Source organism: Tamandua tetradactyla, chromosome 2 (assembly GCF_023851605.1).
Source record: "Tamandua tetradactyla isolate mTamTet1 chromosome 2, mTamTet1.pri, whole genome shotgun sequence".
NCBI lineage: Eukaryota > Metazoa > Chordata > Mammalia > Pilosa > Myrmecophagidae > Tamandua > Tamandua tetradactyla.
Window position 1 is genome coordinate 164502060 of NC_135328.1, and position 21632 is coordinate 164523691.

The 21632-nt window shown below is 36.0% G+C and overlaps 1 protein-coding gene and 1 pseudogene across 2 annotated transcripts in view; one reads left to right on the forward strand and one right to left on the reverse strand.

The window, feature by feature from the left end:
- The window catches only part of PRKAA2 (protein kinase AMP-activated catalytic subunit alpha 2), a 129303-nt gene extending 108469 nt beyond the window's left edge, over positions 1–20834 (reverse strand). The window contains exon 1 of one of the 2 annotated variants that reach the window (XM_077149521.1): positions 20693–20834. In XM_077149521.1, the coding sequence (XP_077005636.1) occupies positions 20693–20786 (94 nt within the window). In that variant the 5' untranslated portion in view covers positions 20787–20834. The remainder of the gene's footprint in view (positions 1–20692) is intronic. The other variant, XM_077149525.1, reaches the window with a different exon arrangement.
- Positions 13520–14873, forward strand: LOC143674175 (mitotic-spindle organizing protein 1 pseudogene; annotated as a pseudogene).
- Positions 20835–21632: the final 798 nt, after the last annotated feature.

Sequence of the window (21632 nt, forward strand, 5' to 3'; positions counted from 1 at the left end):
ACAACATGCTGAGTAAATAGCTGAGTTAAATTAGCCAGAAACCAAAGGACAAATACTATATGGTCTCACTGATATGAACTAATATCAATGAGTGAACTTTGAGAATTTAAGTTAAGAACACAGGTTATCAGGAGACAGAAATAGGGTAGACTAGACAATTGGTGCTGAAGGAATACAGACTGTGCAACAAGACTGGTTGTAAAAATTCAGATATGGATAGCACTATACTACCTCATTGTAGCACAATAATGTAAGTATGCTGAATGAAGCTGAATGTGAGTATGGTTGAGGGAGAAGGGCTGGGGACACGTATGAAATCAGAAGGTAAGACAGAGGATAAAGACTGAGATGGCATAATATAAGAATGCCTAGAGTGTACAATGATGGTGATTACACTTACAAATTTAAAAATGTTTTTGCAGGAGGAAGAACAAAGGAATGTCAGTATTGCAGGGTGCTGAAAATAGATGGTACAAAGGTAAAAGTACAATCAATGTAAGCTAGGGTCTATAAGCCAACAGTAACATTGTAATAGGCTTCCACTGAATGTAACAAAGGCATCATGCCAAAACTAAATGTCAACAGGCGAGGGGACTGGGAAAGGGGTATGGATTCTTTGTGGAAGAAAAGAAAATGTCTTCAGATAGAGTATGGCAGCAAAGGCACGTCTATACACTTAAGCTGGATTGTATGATGTGTAAGTAAAACTATTCAAAAATGGTCAGAGAGAAACAAGTGCGAGAGAAAATGTGGAGAAAGAGATGTACCTATTCACTGTCAGTAGGGAAATGAGAGGTGCAGCCCCTTGGAGTGCAGTGTGGTGGTTCCACGGGAGGCTAAGGGTGGGTCGGTCATATGATCCTGAAACCCCGTTGCTCAGTATATACCTAGAGGATCTGAGAGTGAGAACACAAGTGGACATTTGCACAATGTGTTTCTGGTGGCAGTGTTCCTGATCCACAATGAATGGAGGTGGCCTAACGACGACTGAGGAATGGAAGGGGGAACTATGGTGTATACATACAATAGACTACTGAGCCACCACAAGAAGGTATGAAGTTGTGAGATATACAACCAGACGAATGACCCTTAAGAGTTGTATGCTGAATGAAATGTCAGGAACAAAAAGACAAATATCAAGCCTCAATCATATGGACTAACTATAATATAAAAACTCAGTGAACTAAAGTTGGGAGCATGGGTTATAAGTTGAAGCTTATTGTAAAGGGTCCTAGATTGTAAGCTCTTATAGCAGTCACACATATTCAGGAGGTACAACTGTTAATTCTAAATTCTGATACTCAGCTGTTTGTATATAACATGGTCTTTCCCAGAAACTTTGGGTATTTATGTGACACTTGAGACTCAGAGTCAGAGCCCTAAAGCTATGAAAGTCAGCAGTACCCCATACAGGAACTGTTTAAAAAGTGAAAAAGTGATCAGACATCAAGTAGAGATATGACTGAAGCTGATCTGGATAGAACTAACGTATATCAGAAGACCAGGTAAAGGATGATATTGTCCATATCTCAAAACTACAACTACTGTGTGAGACTTAAGGGAGAGATGCTTATTTGGTAGAAAATTCATATTTTAGGAAGTACATTTCCTAATTTAACTTGTATGGTCAGTTTAGTTGAACATCATAAGTACAGGGAATCTTGAATAGGGCATTAGATTTTGTTGGTTCATCCAGTAATGTGATGCTCCAATAAATCCCGATTTGGACAGTTAATAAAGAAGTATTGCAAAATCCCCTCAGGAGAATTCAGATAAAAGGGGTAAGATTAAACTTCCCTATTTGGAGAATTTCTGATACTCTTACAAACCATGGGGACAACCAAATCAATAGGCCAAGCCCTCAATCCTGGGTTTGCCCCTATGAAACTTATCCCTGCAAAGGGAAGGTTAAGCCTACTTAAAATTAGGCCTAAGAGTCACCCCGAGAGAACCTCTTTTGTTGCTCAGATGTGGCCTCTCTCTAAGACAACATAGCAACTGAAGCCATTACTCGCCCCAATTTACAGAGGTGTAAATCTCTCTGGCACATGGGACAGAAATCCCGGGACAAGCTGGGACCTGACATGAAGGGATTGAGAAAGCCTTCTTGATCAAAGAGGGAAGAGAGAAATGAGGAAAAAATAAAGTTTCAGAGGCTGAGAGATTACAAACAGACTTGAAAGGTTATCCTGGAGATTATTCTTACACATTACATAGATATCCCTTTTCAGTTTTGGGGTATTTGAGTGGCTAAAGGAAAGTACCTGAAACTGTAGAGCTGTGTCCCAGTACCCTTGTTTCTTAAAGATGATTGTATAATGATATAGCTTTTACAATGTGACTGTGTGCTGTGAAAACCTTGTGTCTGTGCTCCCTTTATCTAGGGTATGGACAAATGAGTAAAAAATATGGGTTCAAAAAATAAACAAATAATAGGGGGAACAAAGATTAAAATAAATTGGGTAGATGGAAATACTACTTGTCAATGAGAGGAAGGGGTTATAGATAAGGTATATATGAGTTTTTTCTTTTTATTTCTTTTTCTGGAATGATGTAAATGTTCTAAAAAATGACCATGGTGATGAAACTGTAAGTCACTGATTGTACACCACGTATGGAATGTTTGTAAGTTAAGAATATTTGTGTTTGAATGTTATCGATTCAAATAATAATAATAAAGGGGTATATGAGAAAAAAAAGAAATAGTAGTAGTCAATGAGAGGGAGAGGTAAGGGATATGGGATGTATGAACTTTTTCTTTTTCCTTTTTTATCTCTTTCAAGAGTGATGCAAATGTTCTAAAAATAATCATGGTGATGAATACACAACTATGTGATGATATTGTGAGCCACTGATTGTACACCATGTATAGACTGTATGTGTGTGAAGATCTGTTGATATATTTTTTACAATATCACTTAGAACACATTTTACCTTTTTTAATGTTACCCTCCAATAGAAAAATTTAAAACATTTAGAAGACTATACCAACATCTAGACTAAGACAAGCCAAGAGACACCATATGTATCAGCAAGTTGGGCCTCCTTGGAGTCAACAACCCTTACTCATTTATATTAAAGAATCATCTTTCTGGGAGTAAGGAAAGACATGCATATGTTCTGTCCCCTAACATCACCAGACTTCTACAAAAATAACAGAAGGCTCCTTTCTTCTTAACCCATGATAAAACAAAGAAGAGTCTCATTGCTTTCCTCCAAATTTCCTTTTACTGTAAGCCCTTTAAAGTTCTTTAAAAGATAACTCTGGGGCCACGGTGGCTCAGCAGGCAGAGTTCTCATCTAACATGCCAGAGACCTGGGTTTGTTTCCTGGTGCCTGCCCATGCCAAAAAAAAAGATAATCTGACAAAACAGCAAAAGACTTTTTCCCTTTTGATTTACTACTAGTTAAACACTACTGATTAAACACATTATACTTATTTAATCCCCAGAACTCTTTAAGGTCAACACGTCCAGTCACAGATGAGTACATTAGGAATTTAATCAGTGAGTGAGAGGCCTCCAAAGTCCAAACTCAAAACTCCTACACTACCATCCCTCAAAACATCAGGCCTTCTTGATGATAACGTTCAAGAGTGCTTACATTCATGGTGAAGTCCTATGCCACTGTTTATCCTCTTATCTCCAATTTTGATTTGAGAAGTTACGGCATAGTGAAGAGATAGAGTCTAGCAGTGATAGGCTAAAGAGGGAGAGACAATGGACAAGACTAATCAGGAAAGGCGAATTACTGTACTCAGTTGAAAGCAGGGCTGGGCTAGGGCTGTGGCCTTTGCTATAGATAGATATGCTCAAGTTATTCATCAAGAACATGTTTACAGTTAAGAAAAAGAAAAATGATACATACATTCGTTCGTTAATTTATTCATTCAATAAATATTTGCTGAATGTCTGATGTGTACTAGGCATTTCTCCAAATGCCAAAGATAAAGGTGTAAATATGGTAAATATCCCTGCCTTCATAGAAGATGCATTCTGGTAGGAAAGATAAACAATAAACTATATATATATATATATCTCACAATGGTGATAAATGAAGAAAATACAGCAGCATAAGAATGTCAGGAGTGGAGGTGGGAAAACTGGCTATTTTAAATGGATGATTAGGAAAGCTTCCTCTGAGGATATGATTTTTGATTATAGACTTGCTCTACCTAACTTTTTTTAGAGCTGGTTACATGACTTGTTACATTTTGCTTTATTTTTAAAAACAAGTTTTTAAACTTGTCTGGATTTAGACTGAAACTTTAAAGTATTTTTTTTTAATTTAAGTCAAATCAAGAATTCTATAGGAAAATCAACTACTTTTTATATAATCATTTAAGATGAAAAACAGTCAGAAAACATTTTTCAGTACAGAAGAGATTATTTTAAACTGCTTTATTAGCATTCCAAAGATAAGGGATTAGGATAAAGACTTAGGAAAAAATATTCTTAAATATCTTCACTCCAGATGAATAGAATCAGCCAGAAACACTTCTCTGAAAGCTTCTTAAATCATTCCTCCTCTCATGTCTTTCCAACTCTAGTTCTTAAGTATCTATTTTCTTTCTGCTTCCTTTTATTCCACGTGCTTTATTCTTTTTCCCATCCACTCTTTTTCCCCCCTCCATGTTGCCTTCTCCATCCCCCTTAACTGTCCCAAGATAGTTTTTTATTGAATATATTTACTGAATGCAATTTTACATTCCATAAAATTTCTTTTTAAAATAAGCTTTGTGTAATAATTTAGAATTATCTCCAAAACAAAATAAACAAACTGCTTTTTTACTATCTAGAAACTTGAGGTTTTAATTATAGTGGTTATCCTAGAGATTACAACATGCATCCTTGATTTACTGAAGTCTAAATATTTAGTATTTTTACCATTTCCTAAATAATCCAAGAACTTTAGAATACTTTACTCTATTTTTCTTCTCCTTCTCTGTTACTATTGTATTTTATTCCTTCATGTATTTAAAATATCACATTATCATTATTTTTTACCATCTTACTATCTAGTTACCCACATATTTACCCTTTCCAGTGCTTTTTATGTCTTCTTGCACCTTTTGCTTCCATCTGGGATCAACTTCTGTCTGAATCCCCTTTACTGTTGCTTTTTCTCGGTTTATGTTTGTCTGTAAATGTCTTTGTTTTGCCTTTATGCTTGAAGGATATTTTTGCTGAGTACAAAATTGTAGGTTGCAGCTATTTATTTACCTCTATGAAGATATCATTCCATTGTTTCCTAGCTTTCATTGCTTTAAGAAGTCAGACTATTGTTCCTTTTTCCCTCTGGATGTTTTCTTTTTTTTTATTTGAATTTTATACCATGTAAGTAAAAGACAGTACTACAAATGAAAAATGCATTAATGTTGGAATTAATCTTTACCCACAGTTACTTACACTAGAGGTCTTTATTCATACAGCTTTGAGTTACTATCTCATGCCCTTTCTTTCAACGTCAAGGTTCCTTCAATATTTCCTCTAAGGCAGGTCTTGTGGTAATTAGCTTTTGCTTGTCCTAAATGTCTTAATTTCTCCCTCATGTCTTATGTATAGCTTTGCCAGATATAATTCTATTGAAAAAAAAAAGTTTCCTTTCAGCATTTTAATTTAACCTCCCCATTGCTTTCTCACCTGCATGGTTTCTATTAGGAAATTGGATGCTAATCTTATTAAGGCTCTCTTATATGTGACTTGTCCCTTTGCCATGCTGTTTTTAAATTTCTATCTTTGGCATTTGTGAGTTTGATTACAAACTGTCTTTGTATAGAACTGTTTGGGTTCATCCTGCTTGACATTTGTTGACCATCCTGAATTTGGATATTTATATATCTCATAAGATTTGCCATTAGTTCTGCAAATATTTTTTCTGCCTCTTTATCTCTCTTCTCCCTTGGGATGCCTATGATGCACATATCCATATATTTAGTGTGCCCCATAAGTTCCTCAGGCTATGTTCATTTTTCTGTTGTTCTTTTTTTTTCTCTCCAATGGTCTTATTTTTAAATTTGTTCATTCTTTCTTCTGCCTCCTCTAATCTGCTGTTGAAGTTTTCATTTCATATATTCTACTTTTCAGCTCTGGAATTTCCACTTGGTTTTTATTTATAACTTCTAATTCATAAATAAAATTAATTTCTTCATATAATGTTTTACTGATTTTATTTAATTTTTTCCATGTTTACCTTTCAGTCATTGATCTTAAAGAGAGTTGATCTAAACTCTTTAATTAGTAATTCCAGTGACTTGATTTTCTCCAGAATAGTTCCCATCAAATTCTTTTTTTCCTCTGACTCAGTCATATTTTCTTTTCTCGTCTTTTATTTATTATTATTTTTTTTATTGATAACTGAACATTCTGATTTTTATGTTGTGGTCACTCTGGATATCTAGTTTTCCCATTCTTCAATCCCTAAGGAGACTTTGGGACTCACCCTCATCACAAGATACCCCTCTGGCTGCTCTTAAGATTTTTTTTCACCTCCTCTCTCTCCATGAGTGGAAACAATCCATTCCAGTATGGGAAGCCTCAAAGGAAACCAGTTTTGAACAGTTTTTCCATGATGTGCCTAAGAGTGGTTTTCTAGTACTTATCCTGCTAGAAGTTCATAGAGCTTCTTAATCTGAGGATTATATTTATTCAGTTTTTGAAATCTTTCTCAAATATCTCTTCAAATGTTACTACTGTCCCATTCTCTCTTCCCTATACTAATTAGAATTCTGCAGTGCTTCTCTGTATGATCATCAGGAGGTTAGAGTTCAAAACAACAGTCACACCCACAGGAAATAATAAGGGATAACTAACAACAGTTTTAGTTAGAACTGTAAAATGAGTCAGGACTTGAAACACAGCAAGTCCATAAGGCAGAATCAAATGCATCTTCATCAGGAATCCTTAAAACATCATTCACTGATTCCCGGCCCCTCATCATACAAAGGCAAAACAGGTTGTATGGACGAGACCCACATGGGTGAATACAATCTACTCTAGAATACAGAAGTTTCAAACACTAGAAAACTTATTATATAACAAACAGCCCATTCCTGCAACTTCCAAGACCCCCATAAGGGGGTTACAAGAAGGCATCAGTTACAAGGGACATTACAAAGGGAAGATGTGGCTCTATTTGCCTTTAAGATTGTGTGCAAGTCCCTTGAAATATAACACGTCCATTCATTAGTCTTAGCACAGACAGAACTCAATCTTAGGTCATTTTCACAATAAGCAGTGTTTATTAACAAATAGTTATCTTAACTCAGTATATATCCAGGGAAATTGTATTAGAAGAAGATAAATCTAAGGTCATCTTTCAACAGTAAAAAGGTTCAATCTGTAACATACATGTTAGACTTTTCACAGCATTCCCATATATCTCTTATTCTTTCCATCCTTTTGCCTATGCTTTAGTCTGGATCTTTTCTTCTGACCTATCTTCCAGTTCACTAATCATCTCTTCAGTGGAATCTAATCTGTTGTTAAACCATCTAGTGTGGTGATTCGGTTGCATTTTTCAATCCTAGAATATTCTTTGATTCTATCTTGTAGATTGCAGTTCTCTGCTAGAAATTCCCCATCTTGAACACACTAATCACAGTATTTTAAAATCCACATCTGATAACTTTAAAATCTGAATTACTTACAAGTCTGTGTCTACTGTCTTGGTTCTGTCTCCCAGAATATCTGGTAATTTTTAAACAATGTTAAATATGGTGTATGAAAAACTTAAGAGGCTCTGGCTGATATTTTCCTCTAGAGAAGAAAGAAAGGAGGGAGGCTATCTTAATCAGTCTGGGATTAAGCTGATTAAGTTTCAGTTTATAACAGTTGGTTTATTTACCATTCACCATTAATGTCAGGGAGTTGCTAGCAAAATCTCAACTGTTTACTGGGGACCCTGGCCCTTGATAAGCCGTAAATTCCAATACTGTTGTCTCCCCAGGACTCAAACTCTATTTAGCTTCTCTGCATTTTAGCCACTCCTGTCTGCTTGGCTTCCTCAGTCATATTGGTGTATTGTGTGTAATTGGAAATTCTAATGCTATAAACAACTTTTCATCAAAGATACATTTTCTATAATGGTAGGTAATGCTAAGAAATGTCCTGAACAACATCAGCAAGAAAGACAATAATAGACTTGTTATTAAATAGCTACTTTTCAGGAAAACATGGTATATATTAAAACTCAACTATCTCTCCTGATGATGTCTGCTAGTGTCCAGGAGAATGTTAACAACAGAAAGTTTACCCACCACCAAACTATAAGTCCCTAAATGCAAATGTGTATTTAATCATTTCCCTGAAAATTTGCTGGTTCTGAGAGTTGTACTAAAATAGAACTGATATGGGCACATTTGAACTAACATGTACCCCAAATTTATATTTCTTTTTAAATGCAGAAAGCAAAACATAAAGAAAAGTTTTTAAGAGTTCCATTAGTATATTTCTCACTTTCAATGTAAAATACTCAATGTATCATAGTTTAAACATTCAATCATTTCATACGTATTCGTTGAGTGTCTACTCTATTTCAGACCGATTGAAAGTGCACTCAGAGAGGTAAGCCCTATAAACATGCTTCCAAACAATGAGTTAGTTAGAGTAAGAAATCAGTGTTTTAGTTTCCTAGACTGCTCAAAGCAGATACCATGAAACAGGCTGGCTTTAAGCAATGGGGATTTATTAGCTTACAGTCTGGGGCTGCAGGAATATCCAAATCAAGGTATCATCAAGGTGATCCTTTCTTCCTGAAAACCAGCTATCAGAGGTCCTTGGATCCTCTGCCCCATGGCAAGGCACATGGCAGCATCTGCTGGTCTATCCCTTCTCTCCGGGTTTCACTGCTTTAAGTTTCTTGCTCCCATGGCTTTCTCTCTCTGTGTAGTCATCCTCTTTAAAAAGGACTCTAGTAGAAGGATTGAGACCCATTCTGAATGAGGTAGATCACACCTTTAACTGAAGTAGCCTCATCAAAAGGCTCTACTTGCAATGGGTCCACACCCAAAGGAATAGATTAGCCTTAAGAACATGATTTTCTGGGGTACATATAGTTACAAACCACCATATCATTCTTACAAATTAGACAATGACTCAAGGAGAAAGGTCAAGCAGAATGTTAGACTCACTTCAACATATTCTTCTCCTCAATGGGATATTTACCACTCAAGTCCTGGCTGCCTTTCAATAGAAGTTTTTTAAAATTTTCTTCAGCTTTTCTAATTGTTCTGGTCTAAAAGGTTGATCTAATAATGCAACTTAGTTAGAAGTCATAGCCAACTGAAGTCATCAGCATTAAAAAAAAAAAAAGTAATGCAACAATAGAATACCGAAGTTAAAAGGAAGTTAACGGTTTTCTCCTCTACATGGGACATGACTCCCAGAGGTGTAAATCTCCCTAGTAACATGGGACCTAACAGGAATGAGAAAGCCTCCTTGACCAAAAGGGGGAAAAGAGAAGTGAAACAAAACAAATTCACAGTGTTTCAGAAATTTCATACAGAGTCAGGTTATCCTGGAGGTTATTCTTATGCATTATATAGATATCTCTTTTTAGTTTATGATGTGTTGGAGCAACTAGAGGGAAATACCTGAAACTGTTGAACTGTGTTTCAGTAGTTCTAATTCTTGAAGACTGTATAACTATAAAGGTTTTACAATGTGTTGTGTGAATGATTGTGAAAACTTTGTGTCTGATGTTCCTTTTACCCAGGGTATGGACAGATGTGTTAAAAAAGAAAAGAAGGATAAAAAATAAATAATAGAGGGAGCTAAAGGGTAAAAATTGTGTATATTGAAATACTGTGGTTCAATGAGAGGGAGGGGTAAGGGATATGGGATGTATGAGCTCTTTTCTTCCTTTTTATTTATTTTTCCGGAGTGATGCAAATGTTCTAAAAATTATCATGGTGGTGAATACACAACTATGTGATGATATTGTAAGCCACTGACTATAACATGATTAGACTATTCAAGAGTGGATATTTCTCAATAAGAATATTCTTTTAAAAAAGGGAGTTTGCAAATTATGCCAACCTTCCATTAAAAATAGGAATTTTTAAATAGAAGTCTTGATGGATGACCAACAAGTATTTAAGCAAACACATCAATGACAGAAATCTCACTTCCTAGAAAGATCCTCATTATTCTGGATTATAATTTGCTTCCTTGAAACACTAACTCAATAGTCACAATTCTATCCTTCAAAGCATCAATGATTATGGTGACTCCTTGATAGTACCAGATCATGGTACTATCACACTAAAAATACGTTTTCACAGTGTGAAAAACATCATGTTTCTTTTACCATACCTCAAATGGTATGCTTTTTGCACTCCTCTCATTATAATGGTCATTCCCTTATAAATAAAATATAATTGGCTACTTTTTTCTCAAGTTGTGGCAAGAACTGAATTCAATATTCAAAATTTGGCCTAATCAAAGTAGAACAGAACTACAACTACTATTAGTAAACATCTATTTTTCAGGCAGTAAAAATTTTTATATTTAAGCACTCATATACTTCCCAAGCTTGTGATCAACTAAAACCTAAGGGTATTAGGAACTACTATCACCTGTTCTACCCTTTTTATGCACCTGTTATTTTGGTTTTTGTTTTTAACCTATATTCTATATTTGACAAGTGTCCCTACCAAATTTCACCTTCTTGGTTTTTACCTAGCAATCTAAACAGGCAAGATCATTTTAAAATCCAATTCTGATTGTCTATTAATTACCTCATTTACCTTTATGTCATGCCAAACAGGAATTGTGCTATAATTATTATTTCTGAATCTATATCAGTCATTTATATAAATGATAAATAAGTGAAGGACAGAGATTTCTTTTTAGGATGATACTTAACTTCTTAGGGAATAGTTGTTCAACAGCATTAATCAACCAGAGTGCATTTCTTCATCTGCTATACAACACAGTCAAATTTCTTGCTAAAGTCAACTTTACAGTACACATACTGTAAATGTTATACTATCTAACTGTGAATTACTAGAACAATGAAATATGTTCCAAGGATAAATATTACAAGGATATAAATGATATGAATCTGAGTAAGAAGTGGACTCATCACATCATATTTGTCTTAGATTTCAAATGTGAGCCAAGAATTACTTAAGCAAATTCTGTGACAAATATTTCCCCCATTATTTTAACTCAGTTAAGTCATCTATGATAGTATCTATTGCCACATTATTAATACTGGTAGAAAGCTTTTGCTTAAAATACACTATGACTAGCATATATAGTTAAATTATTAATAAATATTTGCTGATTATTTCAATTATTAAAGCTGAGAGAATTGAAGTTATAGAATACTGTATAATACCAAGTTATCTCCTACCACATTAAAAAAGAAAATGAAAATAAGTAATTCTTATATATCCAAAATAAAGTAAGAATGTAGAAAACAAAAAGAAAATTTTATGAAATTTTTAAAATTTTTTATTACATTCATTTCAGTTATGACAGAATTAACTGCTTCAAAACTAATTTATAATTTAGAAATTAAAAGATGTTGAATAAGAACATATTTCTTATGGTTTTAATAGCACATGAAATGTATAAAATCACTTGAGGAAAAGATTCAGAAAAATCAACATTCTTTAATACATTAGCATTCAGATGTAAGAGAAATTTTAAAACAATTTGAAAATTATTTTTAATTACATAAAAAGCTGTTTAAAAAATCTAAGGGCAAATAAAAAGTTAATACTTTTAAATAACATCAACACCAATAAAAAAACAGTAAAACTTATCAGTGGCAAATGTGGCTAAACATAAGACACCACTTAAGCAAGAAACCCTTCGCTTCAAGGCTTGAAGAAGACCTCTATTATTAGCAGAGATAAGAACTGCCTGGAATACTTTCCTTAATAGCACCACACTAAAAATAAAACGGTTCATCACATTTCAAAATAAGCATATTGCTTTGTAAATGCAATTCAATCATTTTAAATAACAGATAAAAATATAACGATGTTTACCCTTCTATTTGCCTTTCATAAATACACTAGCAGATTTGCTCTTCTCATTTTTATAACACACTCAATATTTTAGGAATCTTGTGTCACCCACATAATCATTATCTCTTAAAAGAATCAGAGATTAGATCTTCCTGCAAGGTCACATTAAATTATCTGCTTAGCTTCAAGAATTAATAATTACTTTCTCTATAAAGTATTTTACCTGTCATCAAGGAAACCACAGGAATCTCAGAATAAATAGGATGGTACTATGGGGAATGCTAACATGGACCACAAGATTAGTGAATATTTTTTCACTAATTTTTTTTTACATTTTTACAAAGAAAACTAGATAACACAGAATTGTATCAGCATGGAAAAGGAGGCAGTCCCAGGAATCGAGATAATCGCCCTAGTAAAAAATCATTTCTGATCCTTTTTACTTTACATGAACATGAACATGTTAGAGAAAGTTTGGTCAGAAAGGCATTTTTATTTCAGATGCTGCATTTTCAGTACTTTTGGATAAAAATCAGTCTTATTTTATTTTGTTATCATAGGGAGAGTCTACTTGAAAAATGATCCACCCATACAAACTCACAGCTGCTGCTCATACTCACCTCCCTTTCACAGCTGTTGCCTCCTTCCTCTAAAAATTCTATGATTGCTACACCAAGAATCCAGTAACGCATATGCTATGTATATTCAGAGTAGTGTAAAGGAGAGGGTGATAGGTGAGCAAAAACTAGAGAATGAGAGTTTTCTAACATACTCATTCACAAGAGAAATGAGGTCTGGGAAAAACAAAAAAAGACTGAAGATAATACACTCTTCCTCCCTCTCATTATATTAATGGTCTAAGAACCAGATTACAGATTATTTTCATAGTTCAACTATTTTGGGTTTAAGTACACAATAGAAACTAAGTCCATAAAAATACATAGCAGTTAACCTTTTCACCTACATTTTTTTCACATAATTTTCACAACAGGGAAAACACAGCAAGTTTAGGACAAAGGTTCCACCCCAGGTCTCCCAACTCCAGTGTACTCTATACTATACACCATGTTGCCTTTATGGACTGACCCTGAACCTACTCACTATTTACATCATTGTATCCTATGAGAAAATACCTTATGAGAGTTAAACAACTGATTGCAAAAAAAAAAAAAAAAAGAATAAAATCCATTCAGAAATTAAGGAAAAAACTACCTATGTCATAATCATATAAATGACACACATATTAATAAAAATCATCTAAAATAGCACATCATTTCATTTGCCTGTTTGAGGCATTACTGAATCGATTTTTATGCAAACACTAATCTTCTAGTATTTAAAAAGAAACACAGTTTAATTATTTGAGACTATTATTTAACATTTCTTTAGTGTTTGCCTAATTTCAACTGTAAAATCAGTTCAGCTAGTAACTTATATGAACATTCACTATTACTGCACTATTATTTCCAATTCATACTTATTTTATTCATTTTACATAGTTGTGAAAAAACATACGGTTCGGCCTCAGCGGCCTCAGCTATGGCGAGTAGTAGCGGTCCCGGGGCGGCGGCTGCGGGGGCGGCCGCAACGGCGGCCGCGGCGGCGAATCTAAATGCGGTGAGGGAGACCATGGACGTTCTACTTGAGATTTCACGAATTTTGAATACTGGCTTAGATATGGAAACTCTGTCTATTTGTGTACGGCTTTGTGAACAAGGAATTAACCCAGAAGCTTTATCATCGGTTATTAAGGAACTTCGCAAGGCCACTGAAGCACTAAAGGCTGCTGAAAATATGACAACTTGACTTTCTGGAGAAATCCTGATGAAATATGGCAAGCTCTGCAAGAGGATTTGAAGATTGCATTATAGTCAAGAATGTAGAATGAAATTACTGCATGCAGCAGTGTAGAAACATTTTCCTTTTTAAAAGAATTATAAACCATAGCTTTATAAATCAGTGAAAAGTGGCTTAAGAGAGAACTATCAAATGTGTTTACTTCACATCTTTTTCATTTTTTAAGGCCCTAATGCTTTGGTATTGCTGTGTTCATATTTATATATTCCTTATTTATAGCTCTGATAGCTTTAATTTTCTAAGCAGTCTGTCTATCAAATGTGCACATCTACTGTGCTTGTGGAAGTCTAGTGGAACCCACCAGTAGCAATATAGGAGTTACGACTTGACATTTCAATTATAAACTTTAATTCTGAATTGTTTATGCATAAAAACTGTGGATTTAATTTGTATTGGGCTGAAATTTGACAGAATTTCAGCCATCATTTGTGGGTTTTTATTTAGATTCATTATGAATATTAGAATTTGTTTTTTTGTTTGTTTTTTTTTAAATAAGAGCATGGAAGGCATTTCTTGTGAGCTCTTTAATGAAAAACATTTAGTTTTGTAAACTTAAAGTTTGGCTGGCAGTTAATGTGAACCCGATCATTTTTATACTGAAAAATAAAATTTTTAGAAACAGATTTTAAAAATAATGACAATGCATAACTTAGTATTATTTGTAGTTTGATTCATTTAAATCTAATGTGAATGTTTACTTTCGAAGTTTTATTCCTTATATATGAAGGCCTAAAAAAATAATTTATGACATGAAACATAGCCAACCATGCAAAATCGTTTTTGATTTATTACATAAAAGTAATTTGAGTGTTTGGCTAGTAAATCTTGAATAAAGTTAGGACAGTGTTGATTCTCTTCCTGTAACAATCTCAATAGGAGATTTTTCACAAGATTAAGGTGAATTTAATCTGACTTTATTCTTAAATTTTAGACTTTTTAAGTTGACATTTAAATGATCGTACAAGCATTCGCTCTTTAGTAGCTTTTTTTTTGGTTCAGACATGCTGAAGTGGTTTCAATAAAGTTTAGCAATATTTAAATAAAAAAAAAATAAAAAAAAACATACGGCTTAGCCAAAAAGGATATTGTATTTTAATATAAACAATAATTAAGTACCATACAGCACATACAAATTAGCCATAGAGGGCTTTCTTCAAGCCAGGCAACAAAAAATACAGGAGGATAGTTACAGCTTCTGCCTCAATGTTAGTATCAGAGTTCAGGGCATTTCTAAAAATAGCAAGCACTTATTAACAACACCTCACACAAAGTGCTGAATTTACTCGCAACAGTTATGCATCTCATCATCTCCATGACAGTGTCTTCTATCCCTATGGTGCTTTATCTTTTTAAAAGCCCACTTTATGTACATTAGCTTATTTGATTTTCATGAAAATTCTAGGTAGGTACACCAAGTGTTATTATTGCCATTTTTCAAAGGAGGAAACAGAGGCTCAGAAAAGTTTAATGGTTTATCCAAAGGTCATATAGCTGCTAGTGGCTGAAATAAAGTTAAAATCCAGAGCTAATGCCTTCCTAAACCCATTGCTCTGTCTAGGACATTAAATCATTTTTATAAATTCTCTTACTCTGTTATTCAAGGATACTTTCATAGTAAGAAAACAAATGAAATACCTAGTATTTCTAAGAAATTTGGACTAAAATGGTAGGTCAACACATTAATAATATAAAAAATGGAATGGATTGAAGCATACAAGTAAAATTTGGGAATATGAGACTATACATTTTCATTATCCACATATATGGAGTTTCAAAAACTTACTTTCTCTAAATGTAGAGTAAAATAAAGACATTTAAATTTTATTTTCTCAATCCTTGGTAAATATCTATGGATATGCAAATTATATCCTTATAGGTCTGAAACTCACAAAATGGCATACTACGCATTTTGACTTTATGTTAGAGCTAGCACAGATTTGGGGTTCAAAGAAACCTGAATTTGACTGCCAGTTCTGCTACTTTATAGCACTGTGACCTTGGGCAAGTTATTGAATGTATGTGATTCTCAATATCTTCATTTGGAAAATGGAGATATTCTCAAACTCAAAAGACTAATTTTAGGAAGGGTATATATAGTGTGTTACTAAGAGCACAGTAAAAATTTAATTAAGTTGTATCATTAAAGTATCACAAATGTGTTTCCTTTTTCTTCTGTTCTATATTATTTCTACATTTTAGCTCTGATATTCAGTAATTCAGATTTCCATTAAATCCGAGCAATTAAATACATCCATTATTGGAATTAAATCTTTAAAAATCAGTTTAATTATAAGGTTGAAAAGGAGTTTATAGATTACGCGTTCTAGCATTCTCCTTTATGAGAGGAAAGAAAACAAGCCCTAGAGACAGTGAATGTCTTGTTCAGGGCTTTGACACTATCATTAGAACCAAAACGAATCCCAACACAGGACCAAAATATCAAAGGTATAACTCTCAATTCCACCAACTAAACAGAGGTGTCTGAAATCTGATTTATCATTTAGGACTTGTCATTTATATTTCAAAAAAGGTAACGCTGCTTATTCTTCCTGTTATCTCAAAAATAAGTAAAGAACTAACACAATATTTACTTAATTTCTGGAAAGCCAATTCTGTAGGACAGTCAGTTAACTACGTGAAAAACAAAACAGGCTATTCCCTTATAGATACTTTGCTGGCTAGAAAGAAGCCAAAGTAACTGCAAAGTATTCCTTCGTGAAAAGCTGTAGTGAAGAATAATTATTTTATAAACCAAATCTATCAGTCCTCACCTTGAAAATGCAGGCTTCTTTTTAACAAATAATTGATGTAGAAGAAATATCTTTTTTCTTCAACCAAACTTTTGTATAACACAAACAGATCTATTTTTCTAGGGTTTCTATCACCTTTACCAGCTACATAAGAAGCAAACAAGTCAGAAACAGTTCTACCTGGATAGCAGTTTCACCCTATCCTGGAAAGAATAGGAACCTAAACAATCAATATAGAAAAAAATTTTTAGGAGGAAAAAAAGTAGTACTTTTCAATCCTGTTTGCCCACACAGACTGTTTCCATAAGCACTTCACTTAGTAATGTAGCAATACAAGCTATACAGGTTACAGACAGGTTATGAAGGAAAATTTTCAGTTTCGAACATTTTAAGGTTTTAATTATCAACAAATAGAAGGATCTCCATATACTTTTTAAAAAATAAACGTGACGATAGTGTTTTTAAATGAAAACTAAGCCATTTCCAACTCTGGCTTATTGTAACTGACTTTGGTTCATAAAATGATACATCAACAATTTAAGTTAAATTTTCAAATTCTATAATTGACATAACAGTTAAAAGAGGATGAAATGTAACAGTATATAAAATGCTCCTCATTCCCCCATTCCCAAGTGCTTTTAGCCATATAAAATTAAGTCACCTACTAAGATTTTGAATAGAAACTGATTTTACAAGATTTAAATCTATAGCAATAAAAAATGCATGTGTTTTCAACAAAAGATGTTGGGACAATTGGATATTCATGTAACAAAAAGCTGAACTTAGAACATCACCTGACACCATATGCAAAAATCAACTCAAAATGGACACAGACTTAATCTTAAGAGGTAAAACAATAGAAAAGTTTACAAGAAAATCTGACATCTTGGGCTAGGCAAAGAATTCTTGGCCATGTCACCAAAGCCCTCGTCCATAAAAGAAAAAACTGATAAAATTGCACCTTACCAAAATTCAAAACTTTTATCCTTCAAAAGGCACCAGCAGAAAATAAAATACAAACTGACTGGAAGAAAATGTTTGCAAGACATCCAATAAAGGACTTGTATTCAGACTTTTCAAAGAATTCTAACAATTCAATTTATAAGAAAAAGACAAAGAATCCAATGAAAAAATAAGCAAAAGATCTGAACAGACATTTCACCAAAGAAGATACATGAAGAAGAGCTAACTGATACATGAAAAGATGTTCAACATCATTGGTCATTAGGGAAATACAAAGTAAAGCCACAATGAAATATCATTTCATACCCACTACAATGGCTATAATAAATAAGACAAACAATAACAAATATTGAAAAGGATGTGAAGAAATAGTAACCCTTATATATTGTTGGCAGGGTCATAAAATGGTGCAACACTTTGGAAAACAATTTGGCAGTCTCTCAAAAAGTTAAACATAAACCTATGATATAACCCAGCAATCCCATTCTTAGATATCTACCCAGGAAATATGAAAACATAAGTCTACACAAAGACTTGCATGAAAATGTTGATAGCTCCAAACTGAAAACAATGTCCATTTACTGGCAAATGCAGAGACAAGATGTGGTGTAGCCATACAATAGAATATTACTCAGCAATAAAAAGGAATGAACTACTAATAGATGTTACATTATGCATGAATCTGAAAAGCATTATATTAAGTTAATGAAGCTAGACACAGGCATCCCCCATACTAAATTATTTCATTGATATAAAATGTCTAGAAAAAAACAAATGCACATAGACAGAAAATAAATTAGTGATCCCTGTGGCTGAGGGAGGGAGAGGGGCTGAGGGTGGGGTAAAAATATTCTAAAATACATTTACATTGTTTGCACCACTCAGTGAAGTTACTAAAAAATCACTGAATTGTACATTTGATACGGAAGAATTTTATATGTAAAATATACCTACCTCAATAAAAACTGTCTTAATAGTTGCATGTGCTTTTGTTTTACTTGTCTCTTGAGCTAAATGATTAAAATTGTAGTAATTTCTGTAATTTTTATTAAACAAACCATTGTATTGCTTCTAATCCTGGATGAGAAGCCACAGGAAAACTTTAGAGAGGCTCTCACAGTATTAGGAGACCTGCTCCAACTAGTTATTCACTAGAAAGGAGTTCTTCGGGAAAAGGATTTCTCAAAAAGCAAAGCTCCATCTCTTGACTTATAATTTAAAAAGCTAACGCCTGGCAGCAGCTTAAGAGCATATACAAAAGAAATTTAAGTTGCCCCTTAACAATGGGGCTGATGGATGGCCTACCCTACATTCAGATTACAGTGTAGGAATTTTAAAAAGACAAAAACTTCAGCACAATTTGAAAGTACACAGTAAGTTCTATAACTTCAGGAGTCTACAAGTCCAGATGGCAAAGGAGTTGTTTGCTTGAGTAACTGTATAATGTTATAATACAATAGTCCTCAGTAACATTACAGGTGTAAATACAACTCCAGATCTTCCTATATTCGTTCTAAATACATTCTCCTAACTATCCACTCTATGAGGTTTTTCAAAATAATCTAGGATTCACAGTCTTAATAGAACTTCAAAGAATTTTGCAACCTTCTTTAGAACTTGACTCAACCACGACCTTGTTTGTGAGGTTTTGCCTGAAAACTGCAAATCCCACAAAATTACCTATCCTCCCTTCCCTGCCTCGTTTTTCTCAATAACACTAAACATATTGTATACTTAACGGATGTATTTTGATTATTGTTTGCCTTCCCCTCCTAGAAGAATGTGAGCTCCATGAACACAGGGATTTGTATATGGTTTCTTTCCTGCTGTATCCCACTGCCTATTAACAGTATATAGCACTTCGTAGATGCTCAATAAATGTTTTCTGAAGAAATGAATGAGTATCAGATATATGAAGGCAACAGGAATTCATCAGCAAGGAGCCTCTACCACCTATTTAGCAGCCTGGACTTCAGATTACAATATGAATTTTTACTAGGAAATAGAGATCTCACAATAAAAACTCCATTTTGCTTCCCAACATTTCTACAAGGGAAAAAAAAGCCAACATTTCACTAATAATTTTGTGTTTGTAACAAAGAACTATTAATAAACTGGTTCTGGTTTCGGAGAGAGGGCACGTTATTAAATCCCAGGTGACTCTTATAAACGGGGTGGGGGAAAGAAAGTTCAATATTAATTCTAAAAGGAACCAGTTCTACCCCCAAAGTGGGACCCTATCACCATGAGAACAGACTTCAGTAGAATCTGCTTGAGCAGCTCTGGCACTCTCAGTCCCAAATCCTCCAAAGTCCAACAGCGAGGAACCTCTTTCTCTCCCCCTTTCAAGAAGCCTTCCCAGAATCATTTTATACACACCAATCGACCTTCAGACCTCGCGGTTCTAATTTACGCCCAGACCCAACCCAGCTGCATTCCAGCATTTCACACGTCCGGGAGATTCCCCATCTCTTGGTCCCTGAGGCATCCCCTAAACAGCCAGTCCCACCAACAGAGGCTCGGGGAATATTAAAGAATCTGGAGGTGGCAGGGACCTCCCAGCAATGCCAGAACTGGGAGACATCTTAGACATCCTCTCCTTCTGCCAATTTTTGTGTGACCTTGGGCATTCTACTAAACCTCTGGGGATCCGAGTTTTCGCCCTCTTTCCAGTGAGGATAACGTCTCATCATACTGCTGTAAAGACGAAATGACCATCACATGTTAAGCACCTAAAACAGGGTACCTGGAACGGATTCGAAACAATAATCAGTAACGTGTATTATTCCCTAGTCCTATCCAAACAGTCTCGGAGCTGTAAGGCACCTTACAGTTCTTGCTCCAACTCCCAGTTTCACAGAAGAGGAAAACTGAGTTCCAAGAAAGAGCACCTTGCTCCAGACCACTGGAAAGTCTGTCCCCCAGCCCACACCCCGACCCCTCTTCACCAGGTCCCAACCAGGTTCGAGCCGCTGCTGCTTCGGGAGGCGGTGGCGCCACCTCCCCGGAGCCATTGGGTTCCGCGCGGCCCCGGCCGCTCCACCTGCCTTCAGGGCCTGTGCCTGCCCGGGGTTCCCGCGGCTCTGCCCGGCCTCCCACGTGTGAGGCTGCCCCCCGCCACGGCCTCGGTGGGATACTCAACTCTTCACTTTGCCGAAGGTGCCGACGCCCAGAGTGTCCCCTAACACGTAGTGACCGATTTTCACCCGCCCGTCGTGCTTCTGCTTCTCAGCCATCTTCGGCGCGCGCAGCCTTGCTCCGCAGGCTGCTCAGCGCGGACGCCGCCGCCGTCTACCCACAGTGCAGCGGGACCTGCGGGGGGGAGGGGGGCGTCGGGGAGACGCCGAGCGGCGAGCCGCGGCTGGCAGAGCGGGCGCGGGTCCCGGGAGGAGGGGTTGGAAGTGGGCCGGGGCCCGTGGGAAGCGCGGAGTCTATGGGCTGGGCGCGTGGAGTTGCGGAGGGGAGAAGGTGAGGTGCCCACGCCCGGGGCGTGATGGGTGTGTGAGCGCTGAGCCCGAGGCGGCGAAACGGCTAGGCGGCGAAGGTCGTTCCCCCGGGCGAGGAGGGAACCGGCGCTGGGGACTTGAGGGAGGGCTCCGAGCAGGGTGTGGGGAGTTCAAAGGCGGGCCGAAAGCCGGCCAGGGGCGGGCCACGGTGGCTCAGCAGGTAAGAATGCTTGCCGGGTTCGATTCCCGGTGCCTGCCAATGTAAAAAAAAAAAAAAGAAAAAGAAAAAGAAAGCCGGCCAGTAGTGCGTAGCAGTGGATGAAGGGGGCAACACCCGGGAGTGGGGGGAGGGACCTGAGGGTCAGTGGCCTTTTAGGGCTGAAGGGCGCCCGTAGGGAAAACTGAAGAGAGTGAAAGTGTGAGGGAGAGATTTGGGAAGAATCCTAGGGAATGGTGGAAGTAGAAGTGAAATAAAAGGAACAGGCCCAAATTGTGGGGAGGGAGGGATGTAAACAAATGGGGGAATAAGGAAATCGGGGAGCGCAAAGGAGGTGGTGGGAAGGGCCTTGATCAAAGGGCAGTTTGAGGAGAGCAGAAGGAAAGTTTTCTCTAGGCGTAGACTGGCTGACTTTTGAT